Source organism: Chiroxiphia lanceolata, chromosome 6 (assembly GCF_009829145.1).
Source record: "Chiroxiphia lanceolata isolate bChiLan1 chromosome 6, bChiLan1.pri, whole genome shotgun sequence".
Taxonomy (NCBI): Eukaryota; Metazoa; Chordata; class Aves; order Passeriformes; family Pipridae; genus Chiroxiphia; species Chiroxiphia lanceolata.
In genome coordinates, this window is record NC_045642.1 from 5,583,879 (window position 1) to 5,605,076 (window position 21,198).

At 56.5% G+C, this 21,198-nt stretch overlaps 1 protein-coding gene across 2 annotated transcripts in view; it reads left to right on the forward strand.

Moving 5' to 3' along the window:
* The window catches only part of KDM2A (lysine demethylase 2A), a 36,282-nt gene extending 15,834 nt beyond the window's left edge, over positions 1–20,448 (forward strand). The window contains exons 5-22 of one of the 2 annotated variants that reach the window (XM_032692373.1): positions 342–420; positions 1,598–1,644; positions 1,944–2,122; positions 2,872–2,978; positions 3,298–3,391; positions 3,889–4,042; positions 5,027–5,142; positions 5,625–5,751; positions 6,588–7,009; positions 11,666–11,749; positions 13,449–13,715; positions 14,146–14,277; positions 14,359–14,448; positions 15,167–15,879; positions 16,866–17,029; positions 17,299–17,457; positions 17,638–17,853; positions 17,960–20,448. In XM_032692373.1, coding sequence (XP_032548264.1) covers positions 342–420; positions 1,598–1,644; positions 1,944–2,122; positions 2,872–2,978; positions 3,298–3,391; positions 3,889–4,042; positions 5,027–5,142; positions 5,625–5,751; positions 6,588–7,009; positions 11,666–11,749; positions 13,449–13,715; positions 14,146–14,277; positions 14,359–14,448; positions 15,167–15,879; positions 16,866–17,029; positions 17,299–17,457; positions 17,638–17,853; positions 17,960–18,141 — 3,332 coding nt within the window. In that variant the 3' untranslated portion in view covers positions 18,142–20,448. Of the gene's footprint in view, positions 1–341; positions 421–1,597; positions 1,645–1,943; positions 2,123–2,871; positions 2,979–3,297; positions 3,392–3,888; positions 4,043–5,026; positions 5,143–5,624; positions 5,752–6,587; positions 7,010–10,216; positions 10,350–11,665; positions 11,750–13,448; positions 13,716–14,145; positions 14,278–14,358; positions 14,449–15,166; positions 15,880–16,865; positions 17,030–17,298; positions 17,458–17,637; positions 17,854–17,959 lie in introns of those variants that run through there. The other variant, XM_032692374.1, reaches the window with a different exon arrangement.
* Positions 20,449–21,198: the final 750 nt, after the last annotated feature.

The window sequence follows — 21,198 nt, forward strand, 5'->3', positions numbered from 1 at the left end:
AATCTGAGCTGTTTTCCCTGTTGGAGCAAACTCCCACTTCCCTGGGGGGCCTGTCTGAGGCTTGTCAGCAGCACACACCATGTTGCTCCCAGAACTGCTGCGAAGGAGTTCCAGGATCTCCAAAGGAGTGTAAAAACATGAGGAACAAGGTTTTCTTTAGCTGACCACAGACATAGGAGGAGGTTCTCAAGTCTCAACTGCCCTGAATGACCTGATCCAAGTCAGAAGTCAGTTTGCTGGGAGCAGGGTTGGACTAGAGATCTCCAGAGATGCTTTAACCTCAGTGTATCCTCTGAAGGAGCCTCCCCTAAACCTTCCCTCTTCTTGTCTCCCTGCACCAGACTTCACAGTTGAGTACATCCAACGGGGTGGCCTGAGGGACCCTCTCATCTTCAGGAGCTCAGACGGCCTGGGGATAAAGTAAGTGTTGGGGGCATGGAGTGGTGGGTGACTCTGGCCTAATTCCTTCATCTCCCCACATTGTGTGGGATCTGATCCTGGCTCTGCTGAGCTGGTATGACTGTGTCCTGTCCACACTGTCCTTTATGTGCAGTGAGCAGAGAGAAATATCTTCCACCTCGGTTATCCCGTTCTTATTAGTCTGTTTGGACTGAAAATGAGAGTACTGAATTGGCTGTAGGTGATCAGAATTCCACCAAATGTCTGGAAAGTCCCACTGCTGCTCTGATGCAACGTCTGGCTGGGTTTCTTTCCTAGTAACATAGGCATCTATTGCCAGAGAGTCAAACAATTTGTAGTATTTCTGGCATTTTCCAGAATTCCAGCCTGCTTTATCCAACTTCTAAACTGCTCTGTGTCTCTCTTGCTGCAGTACGTTCATTGAGATTTACAGCTTTGAGTGTAAAGCTGGGTCAGTGTTTTTTGGGAGTTGATTAATACAATGATTAGAGGAATAAATGACCCCTCACGAACTCTGAGCCAGTATCAGCAGCACTGCTCTGAACCCCCCCCAGCTGGCTGTGAATGGGTGGGTAACATCTCATCCAGTGCAGGATGTTCTGTACTGGGGTGAATTAGGTAGGAAGTCGTGCCAGGCTCAGTTTTAACTGCTCTGTGACTTGGGAGGGCAGAGATTTGATACTGAGGATTAGAGTGTGGCTGAAACTAGATTTCTCCTGAGCTTTTGGGTATTTCTCTGGGTCAAGAGCTGCTCGAATGGCTGCCAGGCTGTTCTGCCTGTGACAGCAGTGTTTGTACAGAGAAGTGTGCCAGTACAAACAGTTGGAGTGGTTCTGCTGTGTCAGTGGAATATACTGCATGTACTGGTCTGGCTATGCCTTTGGATTGGGATAACTCACACGAGCAGCCTCTGAAACGAGGGCTGGGATTGCTTAGCTCCTTTGCCAGAAGTCACTGTACAGCAACTTGTGCTCTGGAGATGGTACATCCTATTCCCAAATCTGCTTCCTGAGCCAGAAGTTTGTCCTGCTGTTTCACCCTGGACTTGCGCCCCTACAGATCTAATGCCATGGTCTGCACACACCCCAAAGCAGCACCTTCAGGGTGCAATACCTGGGTGGGGAGGGTCTGCACCAGAAGCACATGATGGTTTCTGAGCAAGGTGTTTGTCCTGCAGGATGCCAGATCCGGACTTCAGCGTGAATGATGTGCGGCTGTGTGTCGGTAGGTGTCACCTCCTGCAGGTAGGGAGGAATGGGGAGACTCTTTGGGTTTAAGCTGAGGTCTCGTGGCTCCCCAGAGTGCAGCTAGTTGGACCTGAGCTGCCCTTACCCCGGGGATCACCTTCTTGGGTCTAATTTGACCTGAAGCAGCTTCTGTTTGATGTGGATGTGGAAGTTCTGGGAGAGGCCAAGACATCACACTTGTGTGGGTGGCTTCTCTGAGGGTCTCATCTCCTGGAGTCTTCTGAGTGGTGCATTGTGCGCAGGGCCGGTTGCAGTGACGTGTGTGTGTTGTGGCAGGGAGCCGACGGATGGTGGATGTCATGGATGTGAACACACAGCGGGACATCGAGATGTCCATGGCACAGTGGGCACGATACTACGAAACGCCAGAGGAGGAGCGGGAGAAGCTTTACAATGTCATCAGCCTGGAGTTCAGCCACACCAAACTGGAGAACCTAGTGCAGAGACCTGCCACGGTGAGCATGGCTCTTCCTTCCGCGGGGATATCTTTTCCCTGATCCTCTTGGCACTGGAATGCAGGAGGAGAGGGGCTTCTCGGAACTTGCATGGGCTCAACAGTGTGTGCTCTGGAAGCTGCTAGAGCTGATCTCCCAGTCAGGCTGTCATGACCATGGCCAAGTCCCTGGCATGTAACTCTGCAGAGAGATGATTAGCTGTCAGCAATTGGAGACGTGGAAGTGGAGCTCCAGAGGGTTGTGCAGTGTGGAAGGGAGGGTTTCTGGTGCCAAGTGCTGAAGTCTCTGAGGGCAGAGGACACCAGGATTGGAGGTGTGCTGAAAGAGGGGCAGGAAGCTGTTTTGTGGTGGGAAAATAAGTTACTCTTACTGAAGAGTGGAAAGTGGGATTGATGGAATGGACATCCTGAACTCCCTCTGCAGATAGTGGAAGGGAAGGGGCAGCTGTGTAGAGCCATTCACTTCTCCCTGTAAACTGCAGAGGGAGCCTGGACATCTCTGGCTCTCCTGAAGCTTAGGGAGTTGAATCCCACCCTAGGAGATGCTGCCCTGCGTGTTTTTTATGTAAGCCTGGTGCTGGCATCAGAACATCTGATCCTAAGTTCTTTATGTGTGGGATTTACCCAGTGGCACTGGGAAGGTTGCTGGCTCTGGGATGGGAACAAAAAGGGGGTTGCCACCTGCAATTAGCAGAAGGGTTTGCTGTGCCCCTTTTCTCTCTGTTCACATCTCCCACCTTTCTGCCATAGGTGGATTTGATTGACTGGGTTGATAATATGTGGCCCAGACACCTGAAGGAGAGTCAGACAGAGTCTACAAATGCTATCCTGGAGATGCAGTATCCCAAGGTGCAGAAGTAAGTGACTTCCTGAGCTGTGGCAGCCAGCAAAGCATCCCTTGCAAGAGAACTGCCCAAGGGAGCAGCAGTTTGTACCAGGGGGAAGCAGGAGGCACAGTCTCCCTGTTTATTTTGTGGGTGACACTTGTAAGGACACTGCAGTCAGTTATTTAAGCCCCGTTGGCTGTGTGGAAGGAGGGGAGTCACGTGGCTTCTGGCACTGCTCTGAGCCATTGGCCTGGGTTTAGTGGGCCCATTCCCTTTGGATGTGTTATATCTGCTCCAAAACGTGGATGACCACTCATTTTCAACTTACCATCACCTTTTTTTCCACCAGGTACTGTCTGATGAGTGTCAAGGGCTGCTACACAGATTTTCATGTGGATTTTGGTGGCACTTCTGTGTGGTACCACATCCACCGAGGGGGAAAGGTAGGACAGTCCCTGTTGGAACAACTACAGGTGCTTTAGGACAGTGGATGTTAGTCTGTTCTCCTGTTAATCCTTGAGGATGCAGGTCCCAGACAGCAAATTGAGGTCTTTCCGCCCTAAACTTATGTTACGTGGAGGCAGACAGGTGCTGATCTCTAGTTCAGTTGTAGCTCTAACGTGGCAGAAATACTCAGGTAAATATCTCCTTGTCTTTAGCACTCTGGTGTCTTTCCTGGGCTCTACATCTCTTGATTCTGATGTAAATACTTAAAAAGCATCCCAAGCTCAAGCTACCTGTGGCATTCAGTGTGTCAGGTTGGGAAAGACCTTGCTCAGCTGCTTGACCTCTTTAGAGGGGCATCTGTTGAGGACATGTTACCGGGAATTTCTCTGAGAGAGGGGAGAGGAAGAGATTCAGATATCTGGAAGAAGCAGGGGATAGTCAGTAACTGTTCATTATACGAGGACTTATATATGTGTGTTGTCTTTATTTGCAGATCTTCTGGCTGATCCCTCCTACACCCCAGAACCTGGAGCTCTATGAAAACTGGCTTCTCTCAGGGAAGCAGGGAGACATTTTTCTTGGGGACAGAGTGTCGGAGTGCCAGCGCATCGAGCTCAAGCAGGGCTACACCTTTGTCATCCCCTCAGGTACCACAGCGTGGGCAGGGGCATCCTGGCCTTGGCCAGGGTTCTGGTGAGACACTGAAACTCTTGAACACAGGCAGGATTTAGCTTCCTCGTGGGTGACTGGGAGAAGGAGATGTGATGTGGCTCTGTCCTCTTGCTTCCCATCTCCCAGAACACGCGTGTCATGACATTGTGGATTCAGCCCAAGTGACAGGAAAGCTGTGGCTGGCTCACATCACACTTGATTAACTATCAGAGGAGGCTTTCCCAGATCCTGTGGGGTTGACACCCAGAACAGTGCAGGTTGAGGACAGGCTGACCCAAGGTTAGTCCAGGCTCCTCAGCTTCCTGAGTTTCTCATGACACCTCTGCAGAGTTGTAGCTTTCAGCAGGACCAGGAACAGAAAACAGCAGGGATTGCACAACTTACTTATTTGAGTCCTGTTATCACAACTGACACCTCTTTTGAACTGAGTGGCTTTGCCTTAAGAAAACCCGTTCTGGAATTCCCCAAATGTTGGACTTGGCTGGATTGCTTAGCCTTGGAGATAACAGAGCTGGAACCTGAGTTACTTTGAGGGTGTTTTAATTGTTGGAACAGACTTTGGTAGACTGTTTTCATTGTTGCTGATGTTCTTAGGCCCAACACAATTAGGAAACAATATAGAACAACACCAGGATGACAAAAAACTATGAAAGGGGGCCAAATGGGTTTGGTGTTGTATGACTTGGGGTCTGTATGGTCCCATTGTAGCCCCCATCTGCTTTTAGGCCTGGTTGATGTGACAGGGGGTCAGTAGCCAGTCTTGTGCTTGCAGCTAACCTGGATACAGATGAAGGTGCAACTGTCAGGGTGGGCTTATCTGAGTGATGTGAAGGTGGTGCAGATTTGACAGCGCTGCTTGGAAGAGCAGAATTCCTCAGAGATGGAAAAGGACTGGAAGTTGTGAGACCTTGACGTCACCTTGTTGCTCAGGATTCTTCCAACTCTCCTTTCTCTCCAAGGTTGGATCCATGCTGTGTACACTCCCATGGACACGCTGGTTTTTGGGGGCAACTTCTTACACAGCTTCAACATCCCTATGCAGCTTCGGATCTACAGCATTGAAGACCGCACGCGGGTAAGGACCTGTGGGAGAGCCAGGAGCAGGAAGGGTGGGGGGAAACAGGCAGGCACATGGGTGTTCTTGCTTGTTACTTGGGGAGATGTGGGCCTGCAGCGCTCAGCTCCTGCAGAGAAGCTTCAAGACACACCTGGGCTGTGTTGGACACTCGGCCAAACCTGGTGTGGCATCTGTGAGTTTCTCAGGTACTCGTGATTAGAAGGTCTGTGGGGGAAGAGCTGCAACCCTGACAAAGAAAAATGAAATATTAATGGCTTGGCAAGCGAGTAGTACCTGGTCTGTGCCCTGCCTGGTGATAACATCCTTCTGCAAGGAGAATCCCATCAGGCTGCCAGAAGCAGAGGAATGATGCTGTTACACATGGACACGTGTTTCCTGTCTCCAGAGGGGATCACTCTGCTTTGAGGCAGCAGTAATAGAACTGTGAGTGCAATGGTGGTGAAGGAGGCCTGAGCAGACCCTCTTGCCTCGTTTTGCAGGTCCCAAATAAGTTTCGTTACCCCTTCTATTACGAGATGTGTTGGTACGTGCTGGAGCGTTACGTGTACTGCATCACCAGCCGCTCGCACCTCACCAAGGACTTCCAGAAGGAATCGCTCAGTATGGGTAAGCCCAGCCCTTATTCCTTCCTTGCCCCTGCCAGACTGGTTCCTTACATCTTCCTGCTGGGGTACTGGCTCAGCAGCGTGGTGGGCTGGGTGTTCCTCTGAGGAAGAAGCCAAAACCAGCCAGACTTCTGCTTCCTCCTTTGCCCCTGCGACAGCCCAGGTTCCTCAGAGCTGCAAAACCAGCACACCAGTTCCTGGCTTTGTTGGGACACACAGAGCCTATCACACAAGAGGTGGAGGGAAGTTGCAGTGACCAGCACAGTGCTGTGGGCTCTGGGGCAGGAATGATCTCTGGCTGGTCAGGGCTGCTACATGCAGGGGTTTAAGTGCTGTTAAAGTTACTTGAAAGGGCTCAGCGACCTCACAGTCATGAGTGAGTCCACATCCTCTTTTTCCTGTCATGAAGGTAGGATCAAGGTCCTGAGTCACTACCAGGACCAAGTGGCTGGAGATCCCAAGCCCTCCAAAACAAAATTAGGCTGGCCAGGGCTTTGAGCAACCTGATGTAGTGGAAAATGCCTGGGCCCATGGCAGAGGGGTTGGACAAGATGACCTCTTAGGTCCCTTCCAACCCAAACTATTCTAGGATTCCATAAAATTCAGTCTAGGGCGTTGCTGTCTTTTCCTCTGGGATGTTTTTCTGTATCTGTTGCCTTGCATTCCCACAAAACCAGCCAGGAATGGGAAAGAGTTTTAGCTGTTCTTTTCCAGCTGCTACGTGTCCCCTCCTTTCCCCTTTCCTTGTCCCCATATGTATCTGTTGTGGCTGGGAGGGATTCCTCTAGAAGCTGAAAGCCTGCCCGCTGTGCTCTCACTCTCTTTCCATCATGGCAGACATGGAGCTGAGCTCCTCGGACTCGGCGAACATGGAAGAGGAGGAGGAGGAGGACGAGGAGGAGGACACAGCAGGGAAGGAGCCCAGGCGGCCGGTCACGAGGCGGTCCATCCTCACCAGCCCCATCGCCAATGGTGCCAATGTGGACTATGATGAACTGGGCAGGAGCTGCCGGAGCAGCCTGCCGGGTCTGAAGAAGACCCCATCCATAGACTCTTCCGACTCCAGCCGAGGCTCCCAAAACGGCCAGGCCTGGGACCCCACCGGGGGCAGCCCACGCAAGAACAGGAAGGTGCACCTGACGCAGTTCGAGCTGGAGGGGCTGCGCTGCCTTGTGGACAAGCTGGAGTCGCTCCCTCTGCACAAGAAGTGTGTTCCTACTGGCATCGAGGATGAGGATGCCCTCATCGCTGACGTCAAGGTAGGCCTGGGACTGCCACAGGGACTGGCATTCCTGGGGGATGCCAGGTTGCATCTGCTTCATTGTCGTATTGGAAGTGAAAAGGCTTGACCCTGACCTGTCCTGGGGCAGGGGGTGATGTGTCTGCAGGCTCTGTGTCCTCCTCTTCCTCTGCATGAGGCTGATGTCACACCTGAGGGACAACCCTTGGATTTTGGGTCAGGGTAGCAGGAGCAGTGGGTGCTCTCAGCCAGCGTGGCTGAGACCCCTCTGGGGACCCTCTGGGCCCTGGCTGGGTCCCTCATGGGTGTCAGTGCAAAGTGCCTCTTGGAGATGCAGTTCACTTCCAGTTCTGCCTATGGACTCCGTGACGGTTGGAGCCCTGTCCTTGCCCAGGTGGATTTGGCCTTGTTTCTTTGGATTGTTTGCCCAGGGTGTGACCTGAAGTGACATGAGTCAATTTTTTAAGGCCGGTGAGGGTTGTTTGGGATTTTATTTCCCTTTGTCTGCCAGACCTGTTGAGCTGACCCCATGAGCTTTGGTGTTTTAGCCCCTTCAGCACTGAAGTGAGACCATCAGCCTCACTTTATTCCCCACAAGTCCATTTTAGTCCCTAAAACCAGTTACCACCTTCTCCCCTACTTGCTGATGGTGATCTGTTCAGCTTCTTGCCTGTATCAAAGCTGACATCCAGCTCTGAGGTCCCAGGGTGGGCTGTGCTGACTGAAGGAGTGGATGTTGGTGCTGTTAAAGGCTGCACTTCTGGTTTCCTGTGGCTTTTCAAGCCTTCTGTGTGTGCTGTGACCTTAGAGTACGTGACACATGTGGTTCCGAGCCCCTGTGTGATGCTCTGGAGGAGCTCAAGCTGTGAGCACCATGTCTCACCCTTGGACTGAGAAAAGGAGGCTGGTGTTGGGTGTTTTGAAGGCAGAGCAGTCAAGGTTGTTGGTGTTCAGTTGGGTTTTGAGACCTGTTCAAAGAATTTGTTAATATTTTGGAGCAAATGAATCTGTGCCTCTGGTTTTGGTGTGACTCCCCCCCCCCATCCCTGTGTCCGGTTGTGAGCTGCAGGTGACAATCCCTGTGGTCCCAGACAGTTTCCCTGAGGTTTTGCTCCTTAAAGCTGACTGTCCTTGGAGGTTCAGAAGGATTCTGGCCCTCAGGACTGGCATCCTCAAGGCACAAAGATGCTTAGTCACCACCCTATGGCGGCTGGAGAAAGTGGGACAAGTTTGTCAAACCACTCTTCTAACTTCTGTTTTCCATAGAGGTGATGGAACTGGCTGGTATAGATTGGCTTGTAAAACCTGAAAAAGGCTAAGACATTTCTAGCTAAACCTTTTAAGTAGGGCCATCAATCTGCAGCTGGTGTTCTTGTCCTTGTGGCACCAGGTAAGGTCATTTATGGACCTGGGATGTGGCCAAGGACTGTTGGGAAAAACCCCACTTTGGTCTGTGCTCCCCAGGGTCAGAATGTGGTGTTTTCTCACCCAGACATCCTTGATCTGCCCCTCAGATCAGATGTCCTACCACGCTTCCTGGCACCCTCTTCTATCCAGTGTCCCCAGGCAGAGGGCAGCAGGCATGGAGCAGGAAAATGCTGCCTTGTCCCACAGCCTCTTGTGTGGTGATCACGATTTCGGGGTCTCTCTAAGTTGGGTCATGTGGAAAAGTATGTATCCTGTCATGAGTTGAGCCTGGAGCGTCACGTGGTGGGACGTGGCACTTTGGATGTGACAAAGATGTGCTTCCAGCTCTGGCAGGAGGGATTGTCTGAAAATCCTGAGCATGAGGTCGTTGGAGGGATCACTGTCAAAGAGGGAATTCCTGAGAGGTCCTGTTGTCTTTTGACTGCTCCTGTCCATCCTTTCTGACTCCTCTGGGGTGTGCTGGTTTCCACCACTGGACTTCAGAGGAGAAGGATGGTGATGACGCAGCATAGCAGGTCTGACAATTCTGAAGCCAGAGCCCTGTGGCCTGGCATGAATGGGTTATATTTGGACTCTCCTTGGAGCTGCTGGAGCACCAAGGATTGTAGAAACAAGGAGAGCCTCCCCATAAGTAATGATCCTGTCTCCAGGACCTCATCTCAAAGCCTCTGGTCTGGCATTGCCCACGTACCTGGCTGGGCAATTGGACACCGGGAGGACTTGGTAAGGAATGGGGATTGTATCCTTCAGGGATGGATGAGGAAGTTGAGGGTGGCCTGTGAGCTGTACCAGGAAGGTCTCCCTTTCTGAGAGGTGGGATGGCAGCACTGGTCACACACACAGCACTTGGGCATGTGGGCCACGAGGACCCAAGGGTGTCATTGGCAGTTCAGGTGGCGACAGTCTGGACCCAGGTCGGGATGTGACTGGCTTCCTGGAAACACAAAGCTGTCGTTAGGCCTGCAGATGCTTTGGATATATCAGGAGTGGGAGCAACCACTGTTTTGCTTTATTTCAGGAGTTTCCTCCATTTTAATTGCAGTGTGTAGCTGGGGGTGGGGGTGGGGGTCTCGGGGAGCTGGGGCTGACTGAGGACACCTTGATCGCCCGGCATGGAGCTGTCCCCCTCTAGTGGTTTAGTCCCCGGTGTGCCTTTGGGAATACGGTGCTCCCAAACTTGGCTGGCCGGATGTTTCCCAGGGACGATTCATCCATCCAGGTCGGGAGAGTACGGGGTGCAGTCCCTGGAGGGGGCTGCAAGGGGGACGACCCTTTGCCTACATTCCAAAGCCCCGCTCACCCCACTGGGGTCTCCCAGATCCAAAACCCGGCTCGGAGCAGACAAAAGAAAGGCGTCGGGGCGGCTGGGCGTGAGCGGGACGCGGTGAGGGCTCTCCGCCACGCTGTCCCCGGCCCCGGGGAGCCTGGCCCCGGCATCTCGGATTGCGGCGGCGGAGGGAGGGAGCCCGGGGAGGCCGGTGGGCAGCGCCGCCCGGACCCTGCGCCAATCCCCGCCGTCCCGGCCCCTCCCGGCGCTGCAGCAGCGCGGCTCTGCCCTCCGCTCCCTCGCTCGCTTTTTCTTCTGCCATCTTCCCGTTGCAAAGCATTGCTGGGAACCGCATGTGGGTGACGCAGCAGCATTGTCTCCGGCTCAGGAAGCTGCCGCCGCCGCTGCCCAAGGGCTCGGGAGGAGCACGCGGCCGCCGGTGCGGCTGCCGGAGGCGGGGGGGAGCCGGGGGCGCTCGGGTCGGGGGGCGCAGCTGCTCCCCCAGCCATGTCCCCGAACACCGCGGGTCCGGCCGGGGTCTGAGCCAGCCCCCGGCGGTGTCCGGGGAGAGGGTGGGGGGCCCCAGCCCTCGCAGTGCGGGCACCGAAACAAAGAGGGCTCGGCAAACTTCACCCCAGAGTCTCGGCAGCTCCAGAGGCGCAAGGTCAGGCAGCTGGCAATGCTCGTGGGGAGGGGACGCGGGGACGCTCCGGTCCCAGGCAGGGTGGGAGGGGACTGCGGTGGGACCCCTGATTCCCTGGGGGTGTCTCTGGCTGGTGCTTGGGCTCACCTCTCCCCTCCCCTTCCTCGGGGCGCACTCGCCGCTCCGGCCGCGGTGCTCACACGGTCCCCTCCGCCGCGTCCTCGCGGCTACAGCGCCGAGGGGGCACAGGCGACGAGTGGGCTCTCGCCCACCCCGGCTCCGAGCCAGATGGAGCCACAGGACCCGGGAGTCCCCCCTAGCCCCTTGGCTCTCCGGCTGGAAACGTGCCTGAGCCGCCGCCACCCCCGCGGAGCCCCGGGCAGGGGGGACGCCGCGGTTCGGTGCCCACGCGGATGTCCGTGTGCGAGCCCCCAGCCCTGACCTTTCCTCGCGGCATGTGCTCCTGGGGAGGCGGAAGGTCTGGAGGCAGCATGCTGCGCTGCCGGGCAGCCGAGGGAAGGCTGCGGCTTCCTGCCTCCTGAGACACCCGGAAAAACTGGGTGGGGGGCACGCTGGGCACCCCCTGCCCTGGCCCTGCCTGGCAGCAGGAAGCACCGCCCCGCCGGGATGCCGGCAGGAGGCTCCTGCCTGTGTAGCCATGGCAACGTCAAGTAAATAAAGCACCTTTGCAACGGGCAGATTTGGTGGGGAGGGGTCTGCGCTGGGGGGGGGGGTGAGGAGACCGGAAAGACCAGGGTGAGTGTGGGAGCCCCTGTCCAGCAGGAGCGAGGGGCTGTCGTACCGTAGGGCAACGTGCCAGTCCGGTCGGTGCCGAGGGATCTCTCTGTCAAAGTCACAACCAAACCCCGAGGCAGTGTGGGGGAGCAGCTCTCGGCTACCCGGCAGCTTGTGCCAGGCCATGGAGGGGGTGCTGGGGCACCGCATCCTGCTGCTGCTGCACCCTCCAGCTGCTCCGTGCCGGGGGAGCAGATGGGGGGGCCGATTCTGGTGAATCCTCCCCCATAAATCCCCCCAGTTGCCGAATCTTGGCGCTCTCCCGCTACCACCGCCCAGCGCGAGGCCTCGGGGCTGAAATGCAGTTGATGAAAGCGCTGGTGCAGATCGACTCGACAGAGCTTGTCTGTCTCATGTGGGGAGGAGGGATGGTTGCTGGCGGGCGTGGGAAGAGGAGGGCTCCTTCCCAGCTGCCTTTGAAGCGTGCTGGCCTTGGCATCTGGTCGGAGCCTGCCTCACTGGCGGCAGCCGTGTTTCCCTCTGCTCACACCTGTGCTTTTTGTCTCTCTGCTGTGTTTTCCCCTACTCCTCTCTCCCGCTAGCTGCTGTTGGAAGAATACGCAAACAGCGACCCCAAACTGGCACTTACAGGCATCCCCATCGTCCAGTGGCCCAAGAGAGATAAGGTAAGAGCTGTGAGGAGGGACCTGGGTGGGTGTTACGTGGGGCTGAGTCGCTGCCCGGGACTGGGGTGTGGTGGCACTGCTTCTATACCCGCCTCAGGAGCAGTGCCAAGGTGGGATGTAGGGTGCAACCACCTCCACAGCACCGCGGGCAAACCCGTTTGCTGGTAGAATGGAGTTCTCCCACCATGCCGGTTATCCCAGCTCGACTGATGGGTGGTAACTGGATCAGCTGCTCCATGTTCTCCAGCCCTTTGGTCATGCTCAGAGAACATGGAGCTTGGCTGTTGGAGGAAGGGGTGATCCTACTCTCCCAGCAGCTCTGGCTTGATAAGGGAATCCTGGGTGGCCTGAGGAGTGTTGTGTATTGGGGAAGGTCTCACTGTTGTAGTGATGTGAGGTGTGGGGTTGAAGGCCAGCATCAGTCCAGCCCCTCACTGCAAGCTGAACGTGTCCATTGTGTCCCTGTCCTTGCCAGCACACTGCTGTAGTATTGGCTCTTACAACCCCAAGGGAGGCAGCTCCCTGCGGATAGCAGCCGGGGACCTTTCCATGCATCCCTGCCCTTTCCCTCTCCAGCTATACTCATAACCCAGGGCCCACAGCTGGGCCACAGCCCGGGCTGAGCTCGCTGAGCAGATGGAGGCAGGGAGCAGCCGGACTTCCCCTCTGCAGGCTGCCTTCCTGTGGCCTGCCAGGTTGGCTCCCCGAGGTCACTGCTTCCTTCCTGATGGGAGACAGGCTCCCAAGCTGGTGTGGGAAGAGCAGGACCCCATCACTCCGGGAAGGGTGGGTAACACCCCATTTGGGAGTCTGGAGACAAACAAGCCTCTCGGATTGCCCTTTGGAGGTGCCTGTCTCTGCTTGCCTGCCCTGCCCAAGGAGATCCAGTGTGGATTGCTGGTCCTTGTGCAGCAGAAGCATCTCAGGCAGCTTTCTTGGGAGAAGAGACCTGGAGACATGTACATCCTTTGGGTGCAGCACTCAGATGCTTGGCATATCCCCAACCCCATCCTTGTGCTGGGATTTTTGGGAGCCTGCCCTTCCCCAAGCCCCTCAGCTGTGGTGGACACCCCACCAGGGCTGATCCCAGAAGGATGCTGCAGCCAGCAGATTTCCTTTGAGGGCTGATGGGATGCAGGGTGACAAAGGTCAGCTGGAGAGCAGTGCTGTCCCACCTGTACTGTAAACAGGGGTGTGGGTGCTCCCAGTGTGCCTTGAGCTTGGGAAGGAGTGCCCAGAGCTGATCCCTGTCCTGTGTAGAGCTGACAGGTAACATGGGTTACAGACGGGAGTTACAGAGTATTCTGAGTTGGAAGGGACCCACGAGAATCATTGAGTGACACAAAGAGAGGACAGCCCGGGTGAACCTTGTCATTCCTTGCCTCAGAAGGAAAGGGTGGATGTTGTTGGAACGCTGTGGTGTCTTTGGGACTCATCACCCCTTTTCAGACCCATTATTGAGTCCTGATGGGGGGTAGGAGGAAGGGGAGCTCTTGGTGTGGGGTGATGGAGTGTCCTCAGGGAGAGCTGCTGGGGAAGCACCAATCCAGGCTCCTTTGGCTGTGGAGCGGTGAGGGAGCAGAGCTGTTCTCCAGCATGTTATCCATTGCAGTGCTGGATCCAATCAGAGCCTTTCAGACCTCAGCACAATGCAGTGCTTCACTCCTCTCACCCTATTCCCTTCTCTCTCTGTTGCCAGCTGAAGCTCCAGGCCCGGCTGCGGGTGCGCCTGCCCACCATCCCCATCACCAAGCCTCACACCATGAAGCCGACCCCGCGCCCAACACCCGTCAGGCCTACGGTCTCTCCCATCGTGTCGGGCGCCAGGCGGAGGCGGGTGCGGTGCCGAAAATGCAAGGCTTGCATGCAGGGCGAGTGTGGCATGTGCCACTACTGCAGGGACATGAAGAAGTTCGGCGGGCCTGGCCGCATGAAGCAGTCCTGCGTCCTCCGGCAGTGCTTAGCGGTGAGTCTGCATCCTCAGTCTTCCCCTGGGAGCCTCCTGCAGTCTGGCCATGGCTCTGTGTGGCCTATCAGGGCCATAAACTAAAACACAAGAGGTTTCACCTCAACATGAGGAAGAACTTTCTCTTGAAGATGGCAGAGCAGTGGAGCAGCTGCCCAGGGAGGGCATGGAGTCTCCCTCTCTGGAGACATTCAAAACTCACCTGGACTATTCCTGTGTCACCTGCTCTAGGTGGGAGGTTTGGACTAAATGCTCCCCAGAAGTCCCTTCCAACCCTAACAATTCTGTGATTCTGTGACAGAGGAGGGCAATTACCCAAGTTTGGTTCCTGGGGAATAGCTGACCCCTTCCCCGTGATTCAGGTAGTAGGGAAGGAAAGGGGGAAGACTGTCCCACCTTGCCCTGGTTTCACCCCTGCTTTCCTTTGTAGCCCAGGTTGCCTCACTCGGTCACGTGTGCACTTTGTGGCGAGGTGGATCAGAATGAGGACTCACAGGACTTTGAGAAGAAGCTCATGGAGTGCTGTATCTGCAACGAGATCGTTCACCCTGGCTGTCTGCAGGTGAGCAGGGCAGGTGCTGGGCACGGGGGGAGGCTTGGTTCTGGGGCAGGGCTGCTGCTGACCCCCTCCTTGTCTTTGCAGATGGATGGGGAGGGGCTGCTCAACGATGAACTCCCCAACTGCTGGGAGTGCCCCAAATGCTACCAGGGTGACGACACAGAGAAGGGCCAGGTAAGGAGCAGAATGTCTGTCCTCCATCACACTGCATCCTGCCAGGGATGTGTTCAGCCAGGGTGGGCTGGAGGGACCAGTTGGGCAATGACTAGTGAGAGTGAGGATTGTGGGAGTGCAGCACTTGGGGGCCCGCCCACATCTTGCTGTAATCCTATTCTGGCATCCCACAGGGGCGAGTCCCCCAGTACTGTGATGAGCACCCCTTGTTCCCACTGACGCTGAGCTGTGATCCTGCGAGATTCCACTGCAAGACACACTGGGCTGTTAGGCATTTAGTGGAAGCCACCTCCAACCTCAGGGGCCACCCCTTTTGTCAAGGGGGAAGGAGAACATTGGTTCCTGGTGTGGGTGGACTCTGATCCTGGTGCTACTTAAATGAGCTGTTAGGAAGAAATTCTTTACTCAGAGGGTGGTGAAGCACTCGAACATGTTGCCTAGAGAAGCTGTGGCTGCCCCATCCCTGGAAGTGTTCAAGGCCACGCTGGACAGGGCTTGGAGCAACCTGGTCTGGTGGAAGGTGTCCCTGCCCATGGAAGGGGTTTGGAATGAAATTATCTTTGAGGCCCCTTCCAACCCAAACCATTCTATGATTCTACTGGGCACTGCTGGTGCAAGCCCTACCCAGCACTGTGCTGTTTCCCTGGGGAAGAACAAAGGGGGAAAACATTCCCCAGGCCCACAACAGCCCCGTCCCTGCTAACCCGCTTCCCCGCAGAAGCGGAAGGTGGAGGAGAGCGACGACGACACGGCGCAAGCCAAGGTGCTGCGGCCCTTGCGGAGCTGCGAGGAGCCCCTGACCCCACCGCCCAACTCTCCCACCCCGATGCTGCAGCTGATCCACGACCCGGCGTCCCCGCGGGGCGTGGTGACACGCTCGTCCCCCGGTGCCGGCCCCAGCGACCACCACAGCGCCAGCCGGGACGAGCGCTTCAAGCGGCGGCAGCTGCTGCGGCTCCAGGCCACGGAGCGAACCATGGTGCGGGAGAAGGAGAACAACCCCAGCGGCAAGAAGGAGCTGTCGGAGGTGGAGAAGGCCAAGCTGCACGGCTCCTACCTCACCGTGACGCTCCAGCGCCCCACCAAAGACGTCCACGGCACTTCGATCGTCCCCAAGCTCCAAGCCATCACGGCCTCCTCCGCCAACCTGCAGCACTCGCCCCGCGTGGTCGTGCGCCACACGCCCGCCAGGATGCCCCTGCGGAGTGGGGGTGAGGAGGAGGCGGCTGCTGAGGAGGAGGATGAGGAAGAGGAGGAGGAGGATGAGAATGCAGAGGAGGGGGGGGCGGCCCGGCTGAACGGCCGTGGGGGCCGGGCGCAGGAGGACGAGGAGAGCTGCATGCAGAGAGAGGTCTGGATGTCCGTCTTCCGCTACCTCACCCGCAGGGAGCTCTGCGAGTGCATGCGGGTGTGCAAGACCTGGTACAAATGGTGAGTGTGGGGACATGGGGTGGGCTGGGGGGACATGCTTGGTGGCCTTCCCTTTGCCCCCTGGAGCCAGGCAGCATTGCCCTTGGACCTGTGTGCGCTGCTCCTTACTGTCCCCTCTGAGAGATCTGAGCATCTGTGTCCCCCACCATGTCCTTATGAGGTGCCAGTGTCCTTTCCTTACCCACTACCCTGATGGTCCTTGCCCTTCCTGGCCTCCTGTGGTGCCAGCAGGCAGGGGAAGTGTTGAAGGCAGGCTGAGGCGAGATGGGTTTGCTGAGGCAGGATGGATTTGCTGGCTGGAAGTGCCTCAGGGGGCAGCAGGCCCGAAGACAATGCTGGCACTGGGACAGCTGTGCATGGTGAAGGGCTTGGGAACAGACGAGAATGGAAGCTGGGAGGTTTCTAACCGCCGAGCAGCAGGGATGGAGCGATGGGAAAGGACCAGCCTGCTTTGATCAGCAGCCGGTGGGAAGGGTGTGGTGTGATGGCTGGAGGACAGTGTCCCCTTGCCTGCACCTTCAGGGGCTCAGCTGAGCTGCCATCAGGTCCAGGGTCTCCACAGATTCCTGTGGGAGAGGAGGAGTTTGTGCCACCTCTGGGCTCTGCCACAGCTCTCAGTGAAGCAGCAAGTGGTGCTGGAGCTGTGGGATGGGACCAGGAGGAGTGTCGTGTCTGCTGGGAGCGAGGATCCTTAGAATCTCTGCCCTGACAGGAGGAGCACCTGGAGGGGACAAGCAGACCAGCAGCTGTGACTCTGAGTCTTGTTTTGTGGTAGCAAAACCCTGCTGAATCTGCTCTGGGTGTCCCTGGGTGGCCAGATACCCTCAGCAACCTCCCATGTTTGGGGAAACCTATGGAAACCAGGAGGAATGCCTTGTTCTGTGGCTGAGGCCACGCCAGGGCTGGGCTTCTACCTGAAGCCAGGCAACCCACTGGTTGTCTCTTATCCCATGGGGCTCAACGTTCAGCCTTGTCCTTGTCCCCAGGTGCTGTGACAAGAGATTGTGGACAAAGATAGACTTGAGCAGGTGCAAGTCCATCACCCCCCAGGCGCTGAGCGGCATCATCAAAAGGCAGCCAGTCAGCCTCGACCTCAGCTGGACCAACATCTCCAAAAAACAGCTTACGTGGCTCGTCAACAGGCTGCCAGGTGAGCATGGGCTGGGGAGGGGTCCCTATCTGCCACCAGCCTGCTCCAAGGCTTCCTGAGGGCTGGAGCACAGTGAGACACACTCTGCACCCTGGTACCTGCCAGCTTGGGAACTCCTGGGGTTCCTGGATCTCATCCCCAGCGAACGTCCCACCCCAAGCAGGGAGGGGACCTGCTTCCTCATGTGCCTGGAAAAAGAGGGTTGAGATCTGGGATGCCTCAGAGCTGAACAAACCCGTCTGACTCGTTACCTCTCTCCCTCCTGCCAGGCCTGAAAGACCTCATCTTAGCGGGCTGTTCCTGGTCTGCGGTCTGTGCTCTCAGTACCTCCAGCTGCCCCCTTCTCAGGACCCTCGATCTTCGGTGGGCAGTAGGAATCAAGGACCCTCAGATCCGGGACTTACTCACGCCTCCAACAGACAAACCCAGTAAGCTGCTGCCCTGGGGCAGGGCTGGAGAGGTGGTCACTCAGGAGGGTCCCTGGGGGTTTTGGGGAGATGGAAGGGGATGACGTTCTGATCTCAGAGTGGGGAGGTGATGCTGGATCCGGAGTGCCGCAGTGTGCCAGGGCAGTTCGTCCATGTTCAGCTCCTCCTCTTCCTTCACAGGTCAGGACAATCGCAGCAAACTCCGCAACATGATCGACTTCCGGCTCGCCGGCCTGGACATCACCGACGCCACGCTGCGCTTGATCATCCGCCATATGCCCCTGCTCTCCCGCCTCGACCTCAGCCACTGCAACCACCTCACGGACCAGTCGGCCAACCTCCTCACCGCCGTGGGCTCCTCCACACGCAACTCCCTCACCGAGCTCAACATGGCAGGTGGGTGCACTGCTCCGGCCATCCTGCAGCACCTCCCTCCTCCCAGCACGACACTGGGTGTCTTCCCAGAGCTGTTCCCCTCACTCTAGCTCTCCTTTCCCTGCAGGCTGCAATAAGCTGACGGACCAGGCCTTGCTGTACCTGCGCCGCATCTCCAACGTCACCCTAATCGACCTGCGAGGTTGCAAACAGATCACCCGCAAAGCCTGTGAGCACTTCATCTCGGACCTGTCCATCAACAGCCTGTACTGCCTGTCCGATGAGAAGCTGATCCAAAAAATCAGCTAGAGACCCTCCCCGGGGCAGACTGAGGAGAAGGAAAAGAGCCCATCCCACCCCTCTCGGAGAGCCGCTCCTCCACCTCCCCACCTTGCCCTCCGTGTCCTGCCGCTGCCTCCCACCTGACTCGGCAGGCAGGGCCGCTGCTCCACTGTCCTTCCTCCTCCTCCTTCCCCGGGACTTCTGCCGAGGAAGATGTCCCGCCAGGCTGGCCAGTACCAGAGGAGGAACGGGCACATGGCAGGGAGCCTCAGCCCGGAGGCTGGCCGCTCCTGGAGCGGAGCTTGTAACAGAGGTCTCTGTGCAGAGAAATGGGGCACCCTCTTCCCCCAGCTTTTCCCCTTCCTCCCCATCGTCTCCTTGCCTTGAAACACTTGTCACTTCCCTGGTAGCACAAAGCTTGAGGGTCTCTCCAAGGAAGCGAGAGCAGAGCCGAAACACCCCGTACCCCTCTGTGCCACCACCAGCTCGGCGCTTGCCCTGCTCTCTCACGCCCTTTCTCTTCCCCTCATCTGGCTGCAGGGACTGTGATACATCCCCCTCCTTCTCCCGCCGCTCCCACACATCCGGGCAGCTCTTTGGGTGCCGAGGGCAGGAGCCCCGTGGCCGGGGTGTCACCAGGAGCAGGGGCTTTGAGAGCCCGGGGAGGCAAGGCTGGGAGATAACTTGCTTCCACTCTGGGACAGCATCAGCCTTCCCAGAGCACCGTCTGTCCGAGGGGATGGAGCAGGGGAGAACCCACAGGTACATCAGAGCTCAGGGAGGACTCGGGAAGCATCAGCCAGGGGTGAGTGAGCACGTGGGGGGGACAGGAGCTGCCTCCTCTTCCTCCCCAGCTCCCGGCACCGTGAAGCACTCTGGGGCCGGAGGGGCGAGGGCTGTTCCATGGCCCGGGACCGAACTGGCACGGCCACTCCCCTGCATTGTCCTCTCCTTCCCCCACCCCCCTTTTCGCTGCCGATTTTCCTTTGCAATGAATGGTCGGTCCAAAGAACCTCTCTCTAGGGCAGCAGAGAGCTTTTTGCACTTTAAAAAAAACAACAAAAAAAACAACAAAAAAAACAAAACAAACAAAAAAAGACAACAAAAAAAAAGAAAGAAAAAAAAAAGAAAGGAAAAAAGGTTGGAATCTTCTTTTTCTGGGTCACTATTTTATTTCCCTCCCTGTCCTGCCTGTGCCCGGACGCTCCCCAACTCTCTCCCCCCCGTGTCAGCACCCCGCTTTCTCCCTGGCAGCGTACAGATAGCACAATCCAGGGTGTCCCCTCTGTGCCACCCGTCCCCAGCCCCACAGGGGGGTCCCCCCGAGGGCAGCCCACCCCCCTGCTGCTTCAGAAGCAATAAGGGAGGACAGGTGGCCACCCACCCCCTTCCTGGGCATGGGGACTGTCCCCGGCTGCCACAGGGGGATCCGAGGGGACAATCCCGCAGTGCCTGGACAAGGGGCGGTGTGGCCTCACTGCTGGAGGGCTCGGAGCAGGAAAACACCCCTGGGTGAGAGGAATACCCTTCGGCCTCGGCCTCTCTTGGCGGTGGCTACCAGGGAAGACCAGGGAAGACGTTGGAAGAATTAAAAGCTTTTCTTTTTCCTTTGGATTAATTTTGAGTTTTGCAACAAGAAAGAAAACTTAAAAGAGTGGGGGTTGAGTGTGGCTGGAAGGGCCAGGGGCTCCCCCCCTCTGGGGGTCCCTCCTCCACGGGGACAGCGCCCCCTTCCCGCTGTGCCCCGCAGAGACGCCTGCGGGCGACCCTCCTCACCACCCCGGTGTGGTGCAAATCCACAAGGAAGAAAAAAAGAGAATTATATATAATAAAAAAAATCACTTAGTGATTTAAAACCAACCCAGCCTGCTCCCTAAAGACAACTCCTGCAAGCAAAGTTACTTGTTTAAGGGTTTGGTTGTGGTTTTTGTTTTGTTTTGATCCCCCCCGTCCCTCCCTCCCTTCCCCTCCCTGGAGAAATATTGTAAATATCTATTTTTTTGTTGGCGATTTAGAGTCCATCTCTGATGTTTGTGCTTTAAAATTAAATGTAAGCATTAAGGGTAAAAGCAAACCAAGTCTTGCGCTCTCTCAGTTGGGGTTGGGGTTCTTGGCTGGGGCAGAGGGAGGGCACCTACTTGGCAGTTACTTTTGGTTCATTTTCAGTTTGCCTTTCCTTTTATTTTTTCCTTTTTTTTTTTTTTTTCTGGGATTTTTAGAGAGGATCTTATAACATATTACCACAAGGCTGTTGTGGGGGGAGGGAAGATCCCAGCCTCCCAAGGGAAATATTTTGTTTCTTGGGGGTGGAATTTTGGAATAAAAAAAGTAAAAAAAACAAACAAACAAACAACCAACCAAAACCAATGAACTAAAATCCCCGAGTGTTGGCTCTGCCCATTGTTTGTCTGTGAGGGAAGTGGAGGGGACGAGGCTGGGACCTCCTCTGTCCCCCCCATCCATCTCTTGGGGTGGCAGTAGCAGCCATCCCTGTGTCCCCATCCTGGTGGGTGGTGGCAGCTGTGCTTGTGTCCTATCACCTCCTGGCAGGGCCATGTGAGTCCTTGCCCTCTGCTCTCTTTTGGTGGATTCCTGGGCCACCAGCGTGACATTTGGCATCCCCTAGCCTGCAGGGATGTCACAGCCCACATCCCCACGGCAGTTGGGCTGTGACATTTGCATGGCGAGGTGCAGGGCTTGCTCTTCCGTGGGTCACATCCTCCTCCACAGGTGGCGAGGCCAATGCCACCCTCCCTGTGCCCCAGTCCCTGTGTGTCACCCGAGTGATGCATCGGGACCGAGCAAATCTCAGCACCTAGAGCCCCTGCTTGTCCCCTCCCGGTGTCCCCTCCTGGCCCTGGGGACAGGGAGCCTGCACATGGTGTCACATGCACATGGTCACACCTGCTGTCACGTGTGTGCACCCACATGGCACGTGTGGTGCTGCACAGTGCCACATGCACTGGCATGTGGTCACACCTGGTGTCACTGTGTGATGTGGGGCGACACATGAGATGTCATGCATCACACCTGCTTGGTCACACACAGGGCATCACACACAGCCAGTGTCACACACACATGGTG